The sequence below is a fragment of the Lepidochelys kempii genome, chromosome 2 (assembly GCF_965140285.1).
Source record: "Lepidochelys kempii isolate rLepKem1 chromosome 2, rLepKem1.hap1, whole genome shotgun sequence".
In the NCBI taxonomy this organism is placed as follows: domain Eukaryota; kingdom Metazoa; phylum Chordata; order Testudines; family Cheloniidae; genus Lepidochelys; species Lepidochelys kempii.
Window position 1 is genome coordinate 238,329,544 of NC_136381.1, and position 22,804 is coordinate 238,352,347.

Here is a 22,804-nt window from a genome sequence, read left to right on the forward strand (position 1 = left end):
TTTTTCATAGTTTAAAATATATATGAGAAAAGTAACATATAAAGAATACAGAAACATTTCTGCAACAACTTTTCTGTTTGTTCTTCTATTTAATTTAAAAATATACTCATCACAAGAAAGCATTATAAAAACGGATGTACTGAACATGACATAAAAGTTTGGGACTTCTTTAAAAGCACACTAATGTAAGTGCCAAAAGGTCATATCAATTAAGGGAAACCAATATGAACAAAATCCCTAGGAAAGATCTACCTCATGCAAACTGACCACATTGAGTTTTACTTTTTACAACATTTTAAAAAGAACTGAAAGATAATAGTATACTCTGATGTTCTTATCCATCATAGGAAGCTGTGAAAATTCTGAGAACTTTTTACACAACTCTTCAGAGTCATGCACAGAGTCTAAAATCAAGATCATGTACGCCTAGGCACCTCTGGCAAAAAGATTTTGTTGTAGCTAAGTTTTATGCTTATGATTCACTCATGTAAACATGGTCCATATTTAGAACTCAAAAGAAGGTATGATTCAAATTCCTACACTAACTAAATATAAATATTGTTCAGCTAAATTCTTAGACATGATCGAGCTGGAAATGAGTACTTTAAAAAATTCTCTGGTAACTAGTGCAGTGCTTTTTATATTAAAGCTGACAATGATCATTTTACAATTCAGAATTTATGACTGGCACTTGGAATAAGAAAACCTAAAAAACTCATTGCTGCCTTATGAATTCAGTGCCTTCTAATATCAGTTTTTATCTTTTTCCCCTTAATCAAAAATATTCCTCAATTTAAAATTCAAATTTAACTTTACACTGAGGAAATGTTTAGCAGTGTAGTTCACTACACTAGAGCATTCTGGAAAATATTAAGAGCTAAATATAAGAACAAACAAAAGCCTCAACAAAAACAAAAATAGCCATCTAATTTGCAATATTACAATAATTAAAATTAGACATAATTAAAGCCTGGATGACAATTTTGGCTGCCTCTACATAACTCTACAGAGTTTTTACCATGTTAATCTTTCACTGGTGCCAAGATATCCAGCAGGAGAGATCAGGGAGATAAGACAAAATACAGGGTTGGATGGAAGGAAACTCCTTAAGTTTGGACAGACTTGTGACATATTTGCATAAAGTTAAAACTGAGTCGATGAGGTCATCCAGAGAGGGGCTCTAAAGGGAAAAAGAAAATGAAAAAACCGAAGACTTATGAGACTGGCAATGAGATGAACCTACCAAGAGAGCCACTGAAGGAGCAATCAAAGGGAGAGAAGGAGAATCAGGAGAGGACAGAGTCTCACAAACCAAAAACTGAAGAGAGGTTGAGGAAAATGATGATGGAGTACAGGCCCAGAGATCTGGTCAGGAAAGGTCATTAGAAAACTTGAGAACAGTTTTGGTGGAGTAAAGAGAAAGGAAGTCAAATAAGCAGGGATTCAGGATGGAGCTGGAGAAGAATTCAAAAAAGAGTACATAACACAACTGAGTTAAGAGGTGAAGTAAAAAGGGAGATGGAGGTATAGGTAAAGAGGGAAAGATTTGGAAGTCAGAACTCAGAGGATGATGGTCAGGACAGAACAGATTACAACTACATGGTGAGGGAGATGAGAAAAGAGCCAGAAAGAAACATAGGAAGAAGGTTTAGATTAAAGCAGTATAGGGCCTTAGGCCAACAATGACATAGGCCCACCCCCTTCTTGGCGTGGAAGTGTCAAGGAGTCCCCATCTCCTCCCAGAGTGTGGTAGCAGTCTGGGGCTCCATTTTCTAGAGAGGCAGAGATGGGTGCAGGGGGTCCCCCGGTACTTAGGTGTACCTTCTTTGGCAGGTGAGCCATGAATGCTGTGCTCTATTCCTCTTGATATACAGTCCTCTCATGTGGTAGTATTGACATGGCTCCCCACTACTGCTGGATGTAGAATCACTTCCTTAAGGTGAATGGACAAGTTCACATTTCTCAGAGCTATTGTTTCACCCTGTCTGCAGACTCAGACAGACATCAATGCCTCTATTATACTTGGGTCACATTTTCAAGTATACCTTTCTAAACTTAAGGGCTACAAACGTACTGTAACCAACCCCTCGGCAGGGTGTCACAGTGAGAGTTGTGGTATGCCAGCTTCTAGTAGCATAATAGGTTATACCACATCCTGAGAAGCAAATGCTATAGGCTCTTCAATCTCTAACCCTAAGCGGATTCCTTAGATCACTGATACTTCAAATAACAGAGAAGATTTCTTTACTAGGTCTCCCAGAAATAAGCTGCAAACACGGTAGGCAGACTTGTTTTAGTTACAACACAGAAGAGATGATAAACTCAACAGTTCCTACTGTACTCTCTACAGGCAGTCCTGTACAAGGGCATAAACGTTGGGCTCCTCAGGCCCAGTGCAAAGGATACTCACTCCAGACCACCCGCTCCTGGTGGCAATCATACACTGGCCTGAAGATCACCCAACCAGAGTTCAGTCCTTTTGAACATCACCTGTACTCTCATTCAAGCCCATCTTTACAATCCCCCCATTTGTAAGCCACTCCTGGTTATCTGCTGCAGTTGCTGCTGCCCCCTTCTAGCAACAGTGCATACTGGCCCTGCGCTCAAGCCCTTCCAGTCATAGCTCTATGCTTCCAGATCTCAAGCTACCAGATATCCAGCCTACCCTCTACATCCAGCTCCAAAGCTCCTGCTCACTCACAGTCTCTGGCTCCCTCGTGAGCCAGACTCCCTCTAATATCTGGTTGTACTTCTCTTTCCTATGCTGGAGGTATTGTGGAACCCGCCGACAGATAGATGTAGCATTGGGAGTTTACACAATATGTACCCAGCAGGTACATTACACCATTTTAACAATGAAAGCAGAGAATTCCACTGTAATCACATGATGCAAGGAACTGGTGTCCTAGATGCAGGCCAATAATGCATGTGCCTTAACTCAGCTATGGCAGGAAGCAACAAGATCTGAAGAGAAGCCCAATTTCCCCCCACCCACTATTTTTCCTCCACCCCATTGTTGGGGACACTGGGCATGGCCACTAGGTAACTTGAGGGGATGGAAGACCACGAGTGTTGATGAAGCCCCCTCGCACTAGGCCCAAGTATCCTTGGGCCCCCCCCCCCCCGCCTGGAGGCACTCGCAGCAGTTATGCACACTAGGCCCCAAGTGTCCTTGGCCCCCCCGCCCAGCGGCACGCACAGCAGTTATGCTGAGGATCTGCAACAATATGTTGCAGAGTCAGATTGCCTGAAACTAAACAAGGCCAAACAGGGCAGATATGGAAGAACAATGCTGAATAAAGCAGCTTTATGTATGGTTTAACAGACGGTACAGAGAACAAGGGAACTAGCTGGTAACTGGATTGGCTGGCTATATGGCTACTTAGGGCAGCTTGCTATTAGATAAGTATGCTGAAGAAAGGATGTATAAAAGCCTGTGTAACTTCCTGCTCTGTGTGCAGGATTTGAGATTCTAATCTCCCTGTACCTTCTTTGAAGCTTCAAATAAACTTTTCTGCTTCTCCACCCCGTTGTGATTATTGGGTGACACATACTGGGCAGCGAACCCCCTGCTGTTGCTCGCCTCTGGCACTGGGTGCTGGCAACACCATTCTTTTGTGAATGTAATTACATTTGGATGAGATGGGAGACAAAAAGAGCAGCTGTATAAGCCGTATCAAAGGGAGGAATCCAGATTTCTGAGAGTGCCAGGAAAAGGAGGTAGGAAAAGAAAAAGCAGTGGATGACAGTAATCTTCTTTGAGATGTTGAAAGTATTCTAGAGAGAGAAGATGATGGAATGGAAAGGCAGGGATGGACATATGGTCTGAAAGGGAGGAAGTGGAGATGGTGACAAGGAAAGGTGCAGGAAATGAGACAGATGAAGTTGGCACAAATACTACTGAAAGTGAGGAGGAAGTGAACATCAGATGTGTATTTGACAGCATATGGGAATGAGAAAAGGTGGAGAGAGAGAAGTGGAGGTGGTGAGATGAGCAGCAGCAAGAGGAGGGTAAAAAGGGACAGGAAGAAAAAGATTGCAGAAGAAGAGGAAGAAAGACTTAGAGAAAGGAGACTGACACAGGAGAAATTATGAGACCCCCAAGAGGGAGTAATAGCAGAATATCATTAAGTCCAAGCAACAAATAAACAGGCAAATCAGCAAACACTGACTAGAATAATCAAGCTTAGTAGCTGAAGCAATCAATTAGGCTGAAGAGCCAAGACCAACACAGCAAAACAGCAGAAACAAACAATGAAATCAAGAAAAAAGATGAATCACTACTATGCTACTCAATTGTATAAAAATATTTAAAATCCATACTGTACATGTGGTTCTGTATTCTTAATATCTATAGTATATTAATGTTCTTGGCATAGTAACATGTCATTTAGGTCAATATTAAGTATATATTACTTTTTCCTCTTAACCATGGTGGATTTTTATTCCTGAATATATGGACTTCCTTTCACAAAAGGGTAATTTCCTTGCCTGAAAATGTAGTTTCAGATCCACCAATCTGAACTGATGGGTTTACCTGTAGCTGTTACTCAGGCAGTAACAGCCAATAGAAGGTTAGACTTTTCACGTCTTCAGGCTCCCACTTCCTCTTGCTCATTGCTTGGAACCCCAGGAGACACTTCCAAAGTCTAACTATTCTCACTGTCCATAGAAACTTACAGCCAGTCCATGCCATCTGGTATAGGTGTTAATATTCTTCCAGATGGCAGCCCTATGATTTTTCCTCAATTGTGGCCTCTGCCTTTTCTGCTCACATATGGCTATTATGGCAGAGTAAGCCCTGATTTTAAACCAACAATGAAGAATTTCAGACCAGTATGCCTCTTAAATTCATAACCTGACTCATGTAGCCAAAGTGTTCTTGACAGTTTAATCCCCTCCCTCTCCTTAAGTATCTTCCCAGAGCACAAACAGATGAGCTGTATGCTGGAAACGATGTTCTGAACAAATGATCATCCTTCTAATATTTGGGCAATCCTTCATCAGCTCCTTTTTTGAAGAAACAGAGGTAGAATGAAGTGATGGCTACCTCCTGACGAAAAATAAGTGTCTTTGTAGAGATAGCATATATCTTTTGTTCTCTGACCTAAATCTCTTGAAGACTGAATCTGAAAAAGATAAGAAAATATTATAGAAAAATAAGAAGCAAAGGTTGCATGCCCTTAAGACAGCATGTCTCTCTGAAAGAGGAAAATGTCCTACAGATTCCATTCAGCCTCCATATTGACTAAGTCAAACTATGAGGCTTGAGGACACAAAATAAAAGCCATTGGAGGAGCTGAGCCGAGTCTGAACTTATTCCCTCCCAAAAATCATTAGGATCCTCTTTTCCCCCAAACACACACATGAAGTGCAGTTGGAGAGAAGCCACACAGGTTGTTTTGAATGTATCCCAGAGATGCCCAACTAATAACATTTGAGTTCTTGGAGTCCTACTATTCCAGGAATTGGAGGGTAGCAAATGTGAACCCATCTTTAAAAAAAGACACTGGGCATGATCTTGAGATTTACAAACCAGTAAGTTGGACCAGGTAAAATGACTGCAATGGTAAGTAAAAATAAATTATAAACTACCAAAATGAGCATAGTTATGATAGGGACAAACCAGTATATTTAAAGGAAAATCCTGCTTCTCTTATAAAAATTCTTTGAGCATGTCAACAAAAGAGTGGACACAAGAGAAACAGTTGACATGATTTATATGGACTTTCAAAAAGCTTATGACAAACCCCGCACATAAAGGTATTAGCAGGAGTGTTGTAAGCAAGACAAGTAATTCTGCTGCTCTACTCCGCACTGATTAGGCCTCAACTGGAGTATTGTGTCCAGTTCTGGGTGCCACATTTCAGGAAGGATGTGGACAAATTGGAGAGAGTCCAGAGAAGAGCAACAAAAATGGTTAAAGGTCTAGAAAACATGACCTATAAGGAAAGATTGAAAAAATTGGGTTTGTTTAGTCTGGAAAAGGGAAGACTGAGAGGGGACATGATAACAGTTTTCAAGTATGTAAAAGGTTGTTACAAGGAGGAGGAAGAAAAATTCTTCTTCTTAACCTCTGAGGATAGGACAAGAAGCAATGGGCTTAAATTGCAGCAAGCAAGCTTTAGGTTGGACATTAGGAAAAATTTTCAAACTGTCAGGGTGGTTAAGCACTGGAATAAATTGCCGAAGGAGGTTGTGGAGCCTCCATCATTGGAGATTTTTAAGAGCAGGTGAGACAAACACCTGTCAGGGATGATCTAGGTAATACTTAGTCCTGCCACAAGTGCAGGGGACTGAACTAGATGGTCTCTCTAAGTCCCTTCCAGTCATACGATTATGGAAAACTAAGTAGTCATGGGGTGAGAAAGACAGCAATGATATGGGATTAGCAACTGACAAGAGACAGAAAAAAAGCAGGAAAAAATGGTCAAAGTTCTGGTCTGGACTAGTGTTAAATATATATTCCAGTGATCTGGAAAAGGGGGAAATGGCGAGGAAAGATGGGAGCTATAGGATATGGCCTTCTGGGTGTGAGACAGGAGACTGCTGAAGAAAAGGGTAATCACAAACAGAATGAAAAGGAGACCATTAAGTATCACTGACAGAAAGGACAATTTAATTAATATCTGTTTACTTGGATAGTCATGTCTCCGTAAAATTACTATGTTTTTCCATTTTCATGAGATGAGCAGAATCGCTACTTGATCAAGATGTGATTTTACACTGCATGATGTTTCTCCTCCTAAACTGCCAAATATTTTCTTAATGTTGCCAACCATTTATGTGCTATATGAATACCATCGTTAAATGCATGTAATTCAGCACTCAGTATATAGATTAGTATTGGGGGAATTTCCAGAATTACAGGGACAAGGCAACCAATGGAATGAGAACTCAAGATTTGAAGCTGACACTGTGCAAGCTTAGAACTCTTTTATTCTCCAAGAAGGCTGTCAGAAAGTAGGGGAGGGGACCACAATAGCAGCATACTGCACATAACTTTAGCAAAAGCTGCCAATATCCCTACTCTTAATAGATTCACAGGTTTTTAGGCCAGAAGGGAATACTGTGATCATTTAGTCTAACATCCTGCATAAATGTCAACCATAGTTGCACCCACTAATTCCTGCATCGAGCTCATAACCGTTTTTAATTTCCAAATGGCAGGGAGATGGATTCAGATGATACAATATGGGTACAGTACCCAATAAAAATCTACATTAGATTACAAAAAATTTAGGTGGATCAAAAGATCTTTTCATAGCCAAACATCTCCCACAGAACACTGGGAAAAGTTGTTTTAAAATAAGCATATAAAACAAAACAAAAACAAAATGAAAATTGAACACAAATTTCATCCTTTGTTTCCTTTTTCTTTATTTTTTTTAATCCTCATGTCTCCAACACATAAGAGGAGGAAGCTTCTGGAAGAGAGGAGCTCTCTGTCTTTACTACTCTCCACACAAGTGTCTTCACAGCTATTGTCTACTTCTTCTTCACCCTCATGGTTGATATGTGGGGCATCTATACGTTATCTCCTGAAAAGTAACTGTAGGGCACAATTGCCAACTTTCACATGGTAAATAAGCACACTGACTTTCACAATAAGCCAAAAATCAAGCTAATCCCATTTCAAAACAAGGCCAAAACAAGCCAATCCCCAAGAACCCCAACACTCTATGTGACTAGATCCCATCCAGTGTGCAGTCTGGGATTGTGGTGGGCCTGCTGTACACCCCTGACTCTCTGCCCCCCACCTCCCCGGAGCTGATCAAAAAAAGACGCAACAAGCTACAAGCCAAAACTAGCCACCAAGCAACTCACAAGCAAAATAAGCCAAAAACAAGCCCAATTTTTGCGGTTTTTTCGCAGGTTTGGAATGTCTACTGTAGGGATATGTCTACACAGCAATTAATCCATGACTGGCCCTTGCCAGTTCACTTAGGATGTGGGGCTCTTTCATTTCAGTGTAGACTTCAGAGCTTTGGCTGGGCTCTAGAATCCTGAAAGGTGAGAAGGGGGTGGGGATGGGAAGAGCTTGGACTGTAGACCAAGCCCGGAAGCCTACAGAGCAGCGAAACAGCCCCTTTAGCCCAAGCCCCTTAGCCTGAGTCAGCTCACAAGGGTTAGCTATGGGTTTTTAATTGAAGAGTAGACATATCTTAAGAGGACATTACAGAGTTCCATGTATACTGTGTCAATAGCTTACATATGACATTTGCTCAGAAGAATACAGGTTTTCTTCCCTAAATGCCAGTTGCAAACTCAACCTGCCATCTGAAGGTCAAGCTGGGTTCTTTCTGGCTCCTGCATCACTCCAGGAATGAGAATTCTGCAAATAAAGATTAGTTAACAATTCTGTTGATGCAAGAGGCAAAACAATCAGTCTCATTCTTCTGTATATCTGTAACAAAAGTAAAAATATTAGAAACTTTCTACTTTTGTCAGTACAGAAAGAAGGTATAACTTGGATGACACATGGGAAGCAGATCTATTGTTGAGTATAAAAGTGCCATTTCCACAATGTCATTGCGCTGTCTGTTCAAAACAGCAGCCACTACTTCAAATCAACTCAAACTCCATTTCTGATGTGATATTAAAATATTTTAAAATACAGAGAATCGTATGATGAACACTATCAGCAAACCTAGAAGATTACTGATGACACTTCCAACCTACTTACATAAATATGCAAAATTCTGCTTTCCTGAATAAGTTATAGCTTCCTATTTTGTGATCCCACATGCTAGCAGAGGATATTCTCAGGAGGTAAGAGAGGGGGAAAAAATCTCCCATGATACAGTACAAAGATCAACAAGAGGGGAAGATCATTGTGCATCCTGGGAGACATGGTCCAGCCAGGGAGCACAGCCCATAGTGTGTCTCATATATTCATTCTCCACAACAGCTTAGGTAAACACAGATCAATGTTGCACTGAAATGTTTTATTCAGTTTTCCCAGATACAAAGTAAAGAGCAATGTAAGTGAATTCCATGGGAAAATGTTGATCTTGCAGAAACCACATTTTTCAGCTGAAAAAACAATGAAAAATTCTCAACCAGCTCTGGCTCCAATGGAAAGGGAGCAAGAAAGAAAAAGGCCTGTGAAATGTTAAGTTGAGATCAGGATTTTCTATTATAAATAATAAATATTCTTTGTGACCACCGTAAAACCAGATTTTGCTTACATTTAACCAAAGATATATTTTCTCTGAGAGTTTTCAGTCTCTAATTCTTTTACAAACAACCTAAATAATTTGTTGCTGCCAATAGGACATGTCTTATTGCCGCGCTGTCTTTGTGATCTACTGATGGAATGATAAATTTTAGTTCACGACAGATGTCAAGCCTGCTGTACTGATTCTGGTCCATGTAATGCAGCTGCTAAGCAACTACTGGTTAATGTAATGCAGCCTTAAAATGCTCTTTTGATAAAAGCTTCAATAAATCATTCAAAGCAATAGGCACTCTTATCAGAATAACCCACTAGGCCTCCATAGGAGCCAAGTAAGCAGCAAATGGCTGTGATCATGGCAGCAAACTCATCATTTAATAGGGTACACAATTTACCAACTTCCCACCAATATCACTAGACCACCAAGAAAATGCAGAGTAACTTGTAAAGATCCATTAAAAATACCTAAAAAATAGGTTTTAAAAACTCAGGTACCAATATGCAAGAAATAGTTAAACTAAAAGCACTGAACTTGCTCACGTTTCACGGTGTGTGTAAGTATTTGTATTGTCTAGTTCAAGATCATAAACGGTGATAGTATGAATAAAGCTGAAGTACACAAAGGTGATGAAAAGTGCATTAAACATGCATATTGTTAGCATTTTGTTAAATAAAAGGTCTGAATAATTAAAATCCATTTTAAGTCTATTGAAAATAATGAAATAGGAAGCACACATCTCATTTATGGCTTTGTACTCTAAACCAGTGATTGAGTACCAGATGCTCCTTCTCAGTTTTCTGTTTTAAACCAATTTAAAAATCATAAATAACGTCAAAATTTCTAGATTCTCTCTCTTTTCTGAACAGCATTTTTCAGTAAAGATTGTCTATGGACAAGTTAATTTGAAGGTATTTCCAGTCATGTAAGAGTGGTTCTCTCTTCAATCTAAATTATCTTAATATTACTCCCAAAATTCTATTCACTCTAATGTAATAAAAGAGTAGCCAAGAAAAATACTTATAAGTATGTCCAGTGCTTGTTCTCAGTACAGCTACAGGTACAGTTTCTGAAGTACTCCACATAGTTTAGATTCTCTTGTACCTTGATACATTCAGTCATTCACAGTTGTGCCTTGTGCTCGTGATATGTACTTCTTTTGCACTTCATACTAGGGGTTGGCAATCCTTTTAATATACCCAAACAAACAGGAGGTAAAGAATTCCACTACACGCAGACAGAAAGCTCACAGGCATTGTTAAGTGGTCAGAAAAAAGTCCATGCTTCTCCAAAGCAGAAGAGATATCAACATTTTTAAAAATAATTTTCAGCACAGTGGCTTAGATTTTTTAATATGACTCCAACTGGTGGCTCGCCCACAGGTAATAAATACAATACTTATTATACACAAATCAAAACACACTAAACTTACTCTGACAGGAATTAACTTGAAGAGGTAAATTCAACCGTGTGATATGTAGGAAATTAGGCATGCAACTGCTGTTATTAAAATCCCAGTGTTAAATAAAAGTAAAATTTGAATCCTCTGTCATCTATAACAATCTGCATTTCAAAGTGAATCAAAACCCAGAAAAAAAATGGATTAAATCTGGCATGGCATTCTTTTTGTGACAGAACAATCCTTCTGGCCTGGAGCCAGAGTAACAAAATTTAGCTGCCTGAAATATTAATTCCTATGCTTTATTGCTTTGGTTTTTAGAATTTAAAATTTTAAAAATTAAGAAAAATTGTACTCATGTACCATGGCTGTGTATCAAACAGAACACAGCTTTGTCAGCTTGTTAAAGAAGGAATGGAGAGTTTTTAATCATGGAGTGTGTTTTCCAGTTAAAACTGGAATAGAAATTGAAACCTTTAAAATGTCATTTGGGATTTCCAGGTTATAATAATATTCAGCTTTATCTTTCACTGCTTTTGTAAGACACTGAATTTTGTTTGTTTGTAACAAGGTATATTTTTTGTAAAACATAGCTTTTTCACACAAAAACCACACACACATATGCACACATTACATAATACAGAGAACCATCTCTTTCACATGAACTATTACACAAGCCAGTAGGCATGAACTATTATTTACAATCATACTTAGAGAACAGAATACTATGGAGTATCTATGTCACAAAACCAGAGACAAATCTGTGTACACTTAGATGGATTTTCACTCAAATTTCAACATGCTGTAGCCTTCAGTAAAGAGAAAGATATTTCACCTTCAAGATAGATAAGGAAAGAGAGAACAGACAGAAGCAGGAACATCCTCTATATAGAGAACACTTTGTAAATATTCTGCATTTCAAATGAAGCCTGACAATTAAAACAATCCATGAGTCATGGAAAAGATCTGATTTATTGAGTCATTTAAATGCACAATCATCTATCGGAAGCTTCTTCTGTACCAGCTTGTCATGGGGGGTACTCCCTCGTTACAGGTGGTGCTTCCTCCTGGTCATTCTGGGGAATAGCCCTCTGCCAGATCCAGTGCTTTTCCTTATGATCTCTCCCTCCCCCTGTCCTCTATCTCTCTGCAGCACCTCTCTTGCCCTGGGTACTGCAGCCTCCTCTTTGTGACTTGGTCCTCCAGCCAGATTGCTCTATGCTTTTTCCCCTTCCAGGGCATCAAAGACTTTCTTCCTCAGTCTTAGGCAGCCTTCTCATTCACTGCCTGTTGGGGACACTTCCTCTGTGTTTGGCAGGGGAACCCAAGCCTGCCCTTTACTCTGGATTCCAGCTGAGACACCCTCTAGTCAGCAGCCAAGGTCTGTTCCCTTTTAGACCTTGCTGCCTTTCCTTACCTTCTAGCTCTCCCCGCTTCCCTGGGTTCACCAGCCTCAGCTCCTTCCTTCCAGGGAGTAACTGCAGCCTATTTTCCAGCAGTCCCCATTGCTGCCAATGTCCTGTCTTTATAAACTGTTGTAACAACCAGGCAAGGTACTAACAAGCTTCAACAGGACTTTATTTTCAAAGTGGAAATCTCTTTACCAAGCTGGTTCTGCACCCTCTGTAGCTCTCTCCCAGCCTCTCAACTTCTCCCCCGTCCTTCCTTTCAGACTCCCAACACCCAGTGCTCCCAATTCTAATAATTACAAGCAACATCTAAACACCACATAAACTCAGCCCGAGGCAGGGGATTACTTAGCCACCGGATTCCCCTCAACTGTGCCTGTTGGGTTAATTAGTCCCCTTCTCAATCTATATTAACCCTTTCAGGGCAAGTGTGGGGTGAATACCCCACCACACAGCTGAAGCCAAAAAAGGACTGTAGAAGGAGAAGGTTCCAACCATCAGTGTACAACTGTTTTTGTGGCCCAAATAATAATTTATAATTGACTACTGAGCTTTGGAAAAGTTTTATTTAAAACAAAACAAAAAACGTATGGAATAAAAACCATTCCTGAGCAACACAAGGGCAGGAGATAGGGAATGCAGTGTCTAACACTGAGGCTATTTCTGTTTCACTCATTCACTAGAATCTGTGAATAGAGTGTCGCTCTGAAAATATAGACAATTATCTAAAACAGGAACACTTTAGCGAACAATTAATTTTACCCGGACCTTTTAGGATGTATACAGGCTCTCTGTAAAATGAAGGTCTGCATATTTTGATGTTGATATGAAAAGGAAATTCTGTTAAGAGTTGAAGTGACATTCTTGAAGGATACCCTCCATTGAGAAAGTGATTCCAGAGATGTGTTCCTGGGTCTTGTGGTTATATGTAAACAGTGTGTCTGTTCCCAGAAGTAGAAAAAAACCCACCATGTATGACTCATCTGGAAAGAATCCAAAGTGTCAATCTGGTATAGTTTGAGAAATAATACACACCTTTAGTTCATTACTTATATGCAGTATTGAGACCTTATTGGGAATCTGTGGTTACTCTCGACGAAAGCTCTTTTTTGTGCTTTTTTTAACTCACAGGTCTGATGAAGAGGTAACTGCATAGGTTTCACTCAAGTATGCACAGTACTCTATCATCACAGTTTATATGTCTATCCAGCAGCAGAGTTGCAATGTAAAATAAGAGTCTTGAAAGTACAAGTTATTCATTAAACTATTATCTTACTGAAGAAGCAAGGTCAGCTGCAAACAGAGCTACAAATATATAATTTACAGCTTTATCCCAGAAATAAGAAAACTCTGAAAAAGTCACGCCATATGAGTAGAGTCCTGCAAATCTGCAGAGATCTGCTTTAGATCTGCGGACCATTTTTGCGTATCGCAGACGGATGCAGGTACAAATTTTGTATCCACTCAGGGCTCTATATATGAGCAAAAATTTATGATGAAAATGATGGAGGATAGCAGCTGAGGATATTAACTAATTCGGGGTAGGCAATATACAAACTAATTTAAAGGACCAGCTTCATTTTTATTAACAAACTTCTTAAAGAGATAAAATATAAAATCCAATGATAAAAAAGCCCAGAAATAATCAGGGACAGGAGACTGGATATGTTCTCAGGAGGCTTTTTGTTATAGCAGCAGGTTTTGTGTTTCTTTGATTTGTGATGGCTAAACAAGGGCCCAGAATAGTTGAAGTTGCCAAGATGCAATAGTTCTATATTCTGTTTAACTGAAAGGTAACAATACTTTGCTGAATAAAGCCTTTTAAAATGCATTAAACTACTACTTCTGGCTGGTTGTTTTGAAAAAGATGCACAAGGTAGCCGTCTCAGTGTATTAAAATTTCAGAAGGCAATTTAGTAGGAGATCTGTTTTGTTAAGACAGTAACAGAGTCCCAGGATATGCTCTCTGAACACTGCTGTTGTAATACACACTAAAAACAGACAGCTGGGGAACACAGATAAGGTTCTCACTTTCCAGGACTCTATGATACAGGTTTTGTTGACTGACACTGAGTAAACAAATTTATACAGTATATACAAACAGGTTTCAGAGTAGCAGCCGTGTTAGTCTGTATTCGCAAAAAGAAAAGGAGTGCTTGTGGCACCTTAGAGACTAACAAATAAATCTGTTAGTCTCTAAGGTGCCACAAGTACTCCTTTTCTTTGTACACAAACAGTACCACAAAACTAAGCTGCATAGCTTAAAGAAACATAGTACATTATATCCTATAGTTAACTATTATATATTTATATAAATATATATAGGCTTGTCAGGAGACTGAACAGTTTCCATATGAGATGCCTGAAAAAGTGGGAAGACAAAATATGAAACACAGAGGTGCTGGAGCATGCAGGACTGACACTTAAAAACTATTATCAAGAAAAGGAGGTTGCAGTGGCTTGGTCACGTCAGGAGAATGGGAAGAGATTGTATCCCCAAGAATATTTTGTTCAGGGTGATGTGAGGTGGCTCTAGAAAGCGGGGTTCCCTTTATGACAGGACCATGACGTGTGCAAAAATGATATTAAGTCATTCAACATCAGTGTAGAAAACTGGAAGGGGTGCGCGCAGAATCCCGTTCAATCTGGAGGGAGTATCTGGCACTGGGTGCAGCTCAACACGAAGCAGCTTTAATTCAGAGGATGGAAGCAATGCGAGAAAGAAGAAAGCAGCGTGCTATAATCTTGGACTTCAACTCAGACAGTACATGGATCTATGAAATTTGTAACAAGCTGTGTTGCTCCCTAACTGGGCTTGTCAGCTATAAACTGATTCATCGGGCACCTGACTAGACCTTTACGTGTACAGCATGATCCGGTGGATCGACGGTTGCCTATAACTATCGTATATGTACACAAATAAATATTAACTCAGAGCTCTCCTACTACATTTAATCTCCATACCACACTACAATGTGTCACATAATGTAAGCCATTGGGGTGTGGCTTGTGTTAATTACACTACTGTTATATCATTACGGGAAACAAGGTTACATAATCTATTAAGTACACAAAATACAAACCCTGCAACTTTAAGTTCCCATTGTGCCAATATCACAAATAATGTCCTTTTTCACAGAGTTAGATTGTGTAAAACTTACTCATGTTGGTGAATAATCTAGCCAATGGTGATCACTATTAGGGTGCCAGATATCAAACTGTAAACAAAAACACTAATGTTAAATTGACCTTTTGAACCTATTGACCTACAGAGGGATGAGTTAAGCTATATTAAGTCAATATTTGTACAAAGAAGTTACAGAAGTCGTACACCTCACTACACATTTTAACATTAGATTATGTCTGAGGAGTGAGGCAAGACTATCAGTCTATGTTATAAATTTGTGATGAACAGGCTGAAAAAGTGAGAATAAGTTATAAAGTATGAAAATATTTGTTTATGCTTTAGGTATCAGTAATGATGCAATGTTTAAATCATAACTCAATATCCAATACTGCAAATATAACAACACTAGCTGTTTGCATGGTTCACATTCATAGGATTCTGCAGCTGTATTTTAAATCTGTATGACCGAACAAGCACACGGTCTTTCCTCAAACTGTAATGCTTGGTCCTAATCCACTCTCAGATATCTTATGCACAGATGAAGAAAACCACTTGATTTCCTCCTGGAGTCAAACACTTTCATCTGTTTCAGTGTTCTGTTTTAACTGGAGGAGATAAATGCCTCCATTTCAAGTGCATTTAATTACAGTATAGGAAGAGGAATTCTGGGGTAGGTGTGGTAGAATATTATGTGACATTTTTAAAATATTAGCAAAGTCCCTTTAATTTAAAATCTATTCTTTGCAAAAGAATATCCTTGGGATAAGTTTGAATTACATTTTAAACGTCGCAATTCCAACTAATTAAATGTCTCTTGTGGAAGTTATTTCTTGCTTCAGGACATTCCTCTGTGAATGGGAAACAACACTGGGATAACATGAACTTGTCAGTGCTTTACAAAACCAACAGATAAGAAGTACACATACTCAGACATCTTATCAGTAAAAGTTAACTTCATAATGTTTTATTGTGTTCACCAAATTAACACAGTTGCTAAAAACCTCTAGACCTTATTGCTAATTAATCCTGTACAGCCTGGGTGCCACTGGTCTTACATTCATTGTCCTGTGTCTGACACTCTTCACAACAAAGCGGGTGGGATCATGATCTTGGCGTAATGCAGCAGGGCAGTGAAGAGATAAAGCAGGGATGGAAGACAACAAGAAATACTCCATCTGGCCCCACGTACAATCGCAGTTATAACCTGGGTCAGGAGAGGAAGATCCCCCAACAGAACAATAACCTCCAGTTACCATATAAACCAAGTTGTGAACAATTTTCATGACTGAAAAAATATTCAGTTATCCCAGGAGATTTTAACTGTTTGGAAACTGCTCTATAGAACATTTTCCCCCAGACCAACCCTTCTTCCCCGCAAAAAAAACCCCCACAAAACACCCCTCCACTTTTCAGGAGTCAATATCAATTCTGTATGTAATAATTCAGTAGGGCTAGACACTGCTCAATAAACTGCATAAGGACAACACATAGTTGCACAGTCCAAGGAGTAGGGAAGAATTAGGACTATAAGGAATCAGAGCTCCCTCCCTGCTTCCCCCTTTGCCCAGCAGGGGGAGCGGGGTGCAGAGGGGCAAAGGATGAAAGGAAATAATTAATCCAGAGCCCATTATTGAATATATCATATTCTTTCTTGGCTAATATGTCAGGGGGAGAGATCAAGGTTCTTCCCTCCCCTCACTAGCCACCTGCCCAGGGATAGGTGTGTCGCAAGAGTATCAGGCACAAAGTCCCTTCTCTCCACTCATGCCCATGCCCAAGGTCTAGCAAGATCAGCCATGCAGGGAGGTGAGGAGTTTTCTGTCTTATATATTTCTGTCTTCTCAGGATTGCCCAGCAGGGTTACACAAAGAGTCTGTTACAGTCTGTCCAGCCATTCCATTCTCCTGTAGCCAAAAAGGATATTCAGCTATGTTAATGTGGCTGTTAGATTCATACTAGTGCAGTAACAGGCAACAGGTTATACATGGGAACATATGTTTTTCTCCCAGAAATCCCATTAAGATTGTCACAATGAGTTTAGCTAGTTAAAACTAAAAAACAGAGGCCCTAAGACTAATGAGATACTAAGTACTGGGATGGGTGCATGTAATCAATATGTAATGCTAGCATATTCACGAGGAGAATGGGATGCCGCATAGGGCAAATATAATTGTGAAGGAGCATGCTAAGACTTAGGAGTCATTCTGCAGAGCCCCTACCTGGAAGGTAAAATAAAAAGGCAAGAGGCTCAATGACAGCACCACAGGAACCACACTGCATAGACATTGCATTCTGGGAGGAAAGGGTTTGGAACAGAAAGCCAGAAATCCCTGTTGTAAGACAAATGCAGGAACAACTGAATCCTGTCAGTTATGTCCTATCCAAACACACAAAAGGTGCCAAGTTCAGAATGATAACTCAACCATTACATGGGTATATAGTAAGCCACTTAACTCTAGTAACAACTCAGCAAGAGGAACAAGATAATTGCATAAGTGTACATCATTGAATGGGAAAGACAGTTTTCATCAATGGTCTTCTGGAGAATACGAGCAGTCACTGTTTAATGAGTGAACATGCTGACAAAAATTCAATAAATTTTACCAAACTTATCTGTATTCGGGTAGCACCTAGAGGTCCCAATCAAGAACCAGTAACACATCAAAGAAAACAAGCTGAATTTGTGTAGAGCGGACCAAATTTATCAGAGTAGACAACCACTGTAACCCATGCTAAAACAGTGTGGCTCTTTGTTCCCCCTCCAGATGCTACACCACAAGGACAGGGTTATCACCTCACTCTTGCCGCCAAGCTTTAGCAGACTCATTAGCCTCCATACTTGACCTAGCCACTGCAGCAGGACAAACAACCTGGCCCGCCTTGATTATCATGCACATTGTAGGGAGAGTGGTCACTTTGGATGAACTATTAGCAGCAGGAGAGTGAGTTTGTGTGTGTATGGGGGTGGGGGGTGAGAAAACCTGGATTTGTGCTGGAAATGGCCCATCTTGATTTTCATAGACATTGTAAGGAGAGTGGTCACTTTGGATAAGCTATTACCAGCAGGAGAGTGGGTTTGTGTGTGTGGTTTTTGAAAAAGGGGGGGTGGGGGGGTTAGAAAACCTGGATTTGTGCTGGAAATGGCCCACCTTGATTATCATACACATTGTAAAGAGAGTGGTCACTTTGGATGGGCTATTACCAGCAGGAGAGTGAGTTTGTGTATGGGGGGGCGGAGGGTGAGAAAACCTGGATTTGTGCTGGAAATGGCCCAACTTGATTATCATAAACTTGGATTTAAACCTGGAGAATGGTCAGTTTAGATGAGCTATTACCAGCAGGAGAGTGAGTTTGTGTGTGTATGGGGGTGGGGGGGATGTGAGAAAACCTTGATCTATGCAGGAAATAGCCCGACTTGATTATGTAAAGAGTTGTCACTTTGGATGGGCTAGCACCAGCAGGAGAGTGAATTTGTGTGGGGGGGTGGAGGGTGAGAAAACCTGGATTTGTGCTGGAAATGGCCCACCTGTTGATCACTTTAGATAAGCTATTACCAGCAGGACAGTGGGGTGGGAGGAGGTATTGTTTCATGATTTCTGTGTGTATATAAAGTCTGCTGCAGTTTCCACGGTAAACATCTGATGAAGTGAGCTGTAGCTCACGAAAGCTCATGCTCAAATAAATTGGTTAGTCTCTAAGGTGCCACAAGTACTCCTTTTCTTTTTGCGAATACAGACTAACACGGCTGTTCCTCTGAAATTTGTAAGGAGAGTGATCACTTTAGATAAGCTATTACCAGCAGGAGAGTGGGGTGGGAGGAGGTATTGTTTCATGGTCTCTGTGTATATAATGTCTTCTGCAGTTTCCACAGTATGCATCCGATAAAGTGAGCTGTAGCTCACGAAAGCTTATGCTCAAATAAATTGGTTAGTCTCTAAGGTGCCACAAGTACTCCTTTTCTTTTTGCAAATACAGACTAACACGGCTGTTACTCTGAAAATTGAAATAATAGGTTACACCTTTATAACTCCTTATGAAAGGTGGTGATTTAGTTTCTTAAAACAATACAATTGGGACCAGAGAACAGCCTTTAGACTCATTCCATTAAGGCCTCAATGTTGAAAAATATGCACGGTCTACCGCCACCTGAGAATATCCAGTAACATATAGGTGTGGATAATGAGGAACTGGCATTTTTTTGAATGGCAGGCTGAGTGAAACATGCTAAGGAAGTTTAGGTATTGTCTATCACCTCGGACCAAAAGCAGGCTATCACCGTGCAACACAGGTACGGGATAACAACAAAAATCATATGTGCACAGCAAGACCTTGAGAATAGAAAGCGTCATTGCTTTATGCCTTCAGTCTTATAACAGTTAATAGGTACTACAGTACCTTGACTGTTGAACTACTGCCATTGCATAAAACTGAGCAACGGAGGGACTATAAAGAGGTAACTCCACTATATGGAGCTACTTCTGCTCCTTCACCACCAAAATGGCTATTGTCTAAACAGTCATTAACCCAGACACAGGAACATATACATTAGTGACTAGTGTATACCTGTTTAACTTATTTTTTCATCCCATCCCTAGTGAAAAACAAACAAAAGAAGCTGCTAATATGGGTTAAATTTGATTATAGCATACATATATTACTGTCAGCTGAAAAGTGATGAATCCCTGATGTAGGGCATTTTATGGAATCCTATGAGGTTTTGTATGATAATTGGGAGAATTTTGGATGTTTTTTGAGAACTACATTAACTACATGCATCATCTGAGGTATAAAATCCTACTCTTTATATATATACACATTACTCACACTTTTCACTTTAATTCATGTATTCTGTACCAGTCATCAATTAAAAAAGAAATTATAGTTAAGTCATAACAGTGGTTTCAACATATGTATACATTTACTAAAAGACATTTGAAAAAAAAATTATTGTGCAAGTTTAATTTCTTAAACACCTTTTTTTTTAAGCAGCTGTTGTAAATAACTAATACCGCTCCACTGAAATTCTTTTGTGAATGTCAGTAACAATTACAATCTACTGGTAATACTAACTGCCTTTCTTGCAGTATTAATACTGAGTCCCTCCTTCGTAGTATTTGAAAAAGTTGACTGAAACAGACAAAACCTTCTGGAGCCTTAGAAAATGGGTATGCGTGTGATTTGCAGGTGTAACACATCCTCACCTTGATATTAGGTTTTGACAGTAGTTTCAACAGCTCTCCGATCTCAGTGTTCAGTGGCTTGCTCTGCAGCTCCTCAGCCAGCTGTGAGGGAGATTGAATTGACACAAAGAACATTAGTAAGAGCATTGTTTTACCCAGTGCCTCAGTGACAACTGAGAATCTATCCTGTTCAAGGTTATTACTTTCCAGTGTGTTCAAACAGAAGCCAGCATGAAGAAAAACAGACTATCAATCATTGCGCTTCTTTTCTGGCCCTCGGTGGACCAGATTTAAGCCAGGCTTTTCGGCTCAGTTTAACTCAAGTAATCATATCTGGCAACAGTGCAGCCAGATCGCATTCTGATTTATAGCAATGAGAGCAAATCCCAGCACTTCATTTAAGTGAATGGTCCTTTGCATGCAGACAAAGGACTGCTTGTAAAAACGACTGGATCAAACTTTGACACTGTCTATAAAAAACAGCTTCTGAATGAGGTGGTGAAATCCACACTGCTTCCAAAAACCCACAGTAGCTCTGCTGTTTAGGGCTGGTGAAGAGAAGCAAAATGCCCCTACAGAGCAAGCAGTCTGAACCTTTTATTATGTTTACCCACACATGGCAAGTAGCTTGTTAAAATGTAAAGCAGGTTAATCATACTATGGCCTACAACAGGTCACCAGCTATTCAAACATGCAAAATCTACAGAATATGTCCTAACAACAAGATCAGTAATTTATGTTTGGTAATACTACAACGTTGTGATTTGGTGAACAATAGATCAACAGTCTAACATTTAATTCCAGAGCTACTTTCCTCATGTTTGAGTTTTTATCATCACTAAATTCTTAACTAATTTGGATTTAAGATGCATATTTTTACTACTATAGGATTTCAGACGTCAGCTATTTTTCCAGGGCAGGGGAAAGCCAAAACACATTTTACATCACTGAAATCTGGTCTAGAATTATGAAGTTTTACACAGTACCTCATCCAAAACGATTTCATATAATCACTTTTTAATGTTAAATAAATACTATAAAAATGTCTCAAAGAAAAATGGTTATTTGCAGCAAGTAATTTTATTGATCTAAATACTAAAGTTAAAATTACTTTCAGTTCACAGAAATCAAACTAAAAGATTTTCAAAAGTTGCTAAATGAATAATGTAATTTTTATACAATATATATCTCCATCATACAATTATAAAATCCTAAACATTAAAAATATAAAAACAGCTAATAAGAATAATTTCCATATATTTTCCATTATCCTTACAATTCAGATTTAGGATTAATAAAATTGACAAGAAAGTTCACCATATACATTCTAATAACTGTTTAACTCTGACCGACACAGACAAAAGTTGATCATAAACAGCAATAAAGTACTTTGCCATATAAGAGCTAGGTATTATTATTATTATATTCATATATTAATACTATAGGCGTTTACAACGGGAAATCAGCTTAATGGTCAGCAGACTGAAGTGTTTTCAGGCACATAAAACCAAGCAACAATGCAAACTAATGACAGGTCTAGTGTACTATGGTTTTTCAGTTAGTTTTAAGAAGCTGAACATGATCTGTGAAGATACTAGCTCCTAGTGTCTTCTGTGGCAGTTAAGCACTGCAGGTTCCCTTTGTACTCTCTTGCTTTGGCTTCATACTGCTCATTACTATTGATTAAAGTCTACCAATGGCAGCTTCACTGACAAAGACACATTCCTTAATGAGTAAGATTATGAACAGGTTCAAATCAGTTTTTTTCCCTTTAAACTGTGTTACACACAAATGGTAAACTATAGCAGAGCTGATCCTCCAAGATAATGGACTATGCACAGGTGTGAATATACAAGCTTCAGAAGAGTTGTATTCCATAGCAAGGAGGAAACAGAAAAACCATGACAATTTTAAAGGCTTTTTTTAAAAAACAACAACAAAAACACAACTTATAAACTTGAAAAAAAAAGCTCTGAATAGTTGAAAAAGCAAAAAAAAAATCTTGTTCTCGACTAAAGTCTTCAGAAGGAAATACTATTGCCATAAAAATGTAAAGCATCTACAGTAACTCTGGTGTTGCCTATAGGGAAACAGAAACTGAAGAGAATGTTTGCTGGTATGCATATAAAAGGCACCACAGCTGTTGCTACATTTTTGGAAGTAGTACGTTATTTTGTAGAGTTTTTTTTAATGTAAGGGGTTATTTCTGGTGTGACCTGTGCAGTGTACTTTGGGTATGTGTTGTTGCAATGACTGATCACCTGAACACATGGAGGATTGCAGGAACACAAGTCTCAGAGATGCTCTTCTGAAATTCTCCCTTTTAAGGGAATTGTTGCATCTTACCTAGTACATTCTTCACCTAATTTTATAGAGGACAACGACTACAGAGAGGGGAATATGAAGCAATCCTAAGAAAAAGCAAACCAGAGCCAGAGATCGTGAAAGAGGAGAGACCATGCCAGAACAGAGGTAGGACAGAGAGGGGATTCTGGGGTGAAGACATTTGTGGG

The 22,804-nt window shown here is 39.3% G+C and overlaps 1 protein-coding gene across 4 annotated transcripts in view; it reads right to left on the minus strand.

Moving 5' to 3' along the window:
- Positions 1 to 22,804, minus strand: part of MPP7 (MAGUK p55 scaffold protein 7) — a 337,776-nt gene that overhangs the window by 108,226 nt on the left and 206,746 nt on the right. For all 4 annotated transcript variants that reach the window (XR_013635439.1, XM_073334350.2, XM_078851842.1 and 1 more), the window contains one exon: positions 20,313 to 20,393. Coding sequence is in view for 3 of the 4 variants with exons in the window: in XM_073334350.2 (XP_073190451.1) it covers positions 20,313 to 20,393 (81 nt within the window). In the remaining variant the exon portion in view is untranslated. The remainder of the gene's footprint in view (positions 1 to 20,312; positions 20,394 to 22,804) is intronic.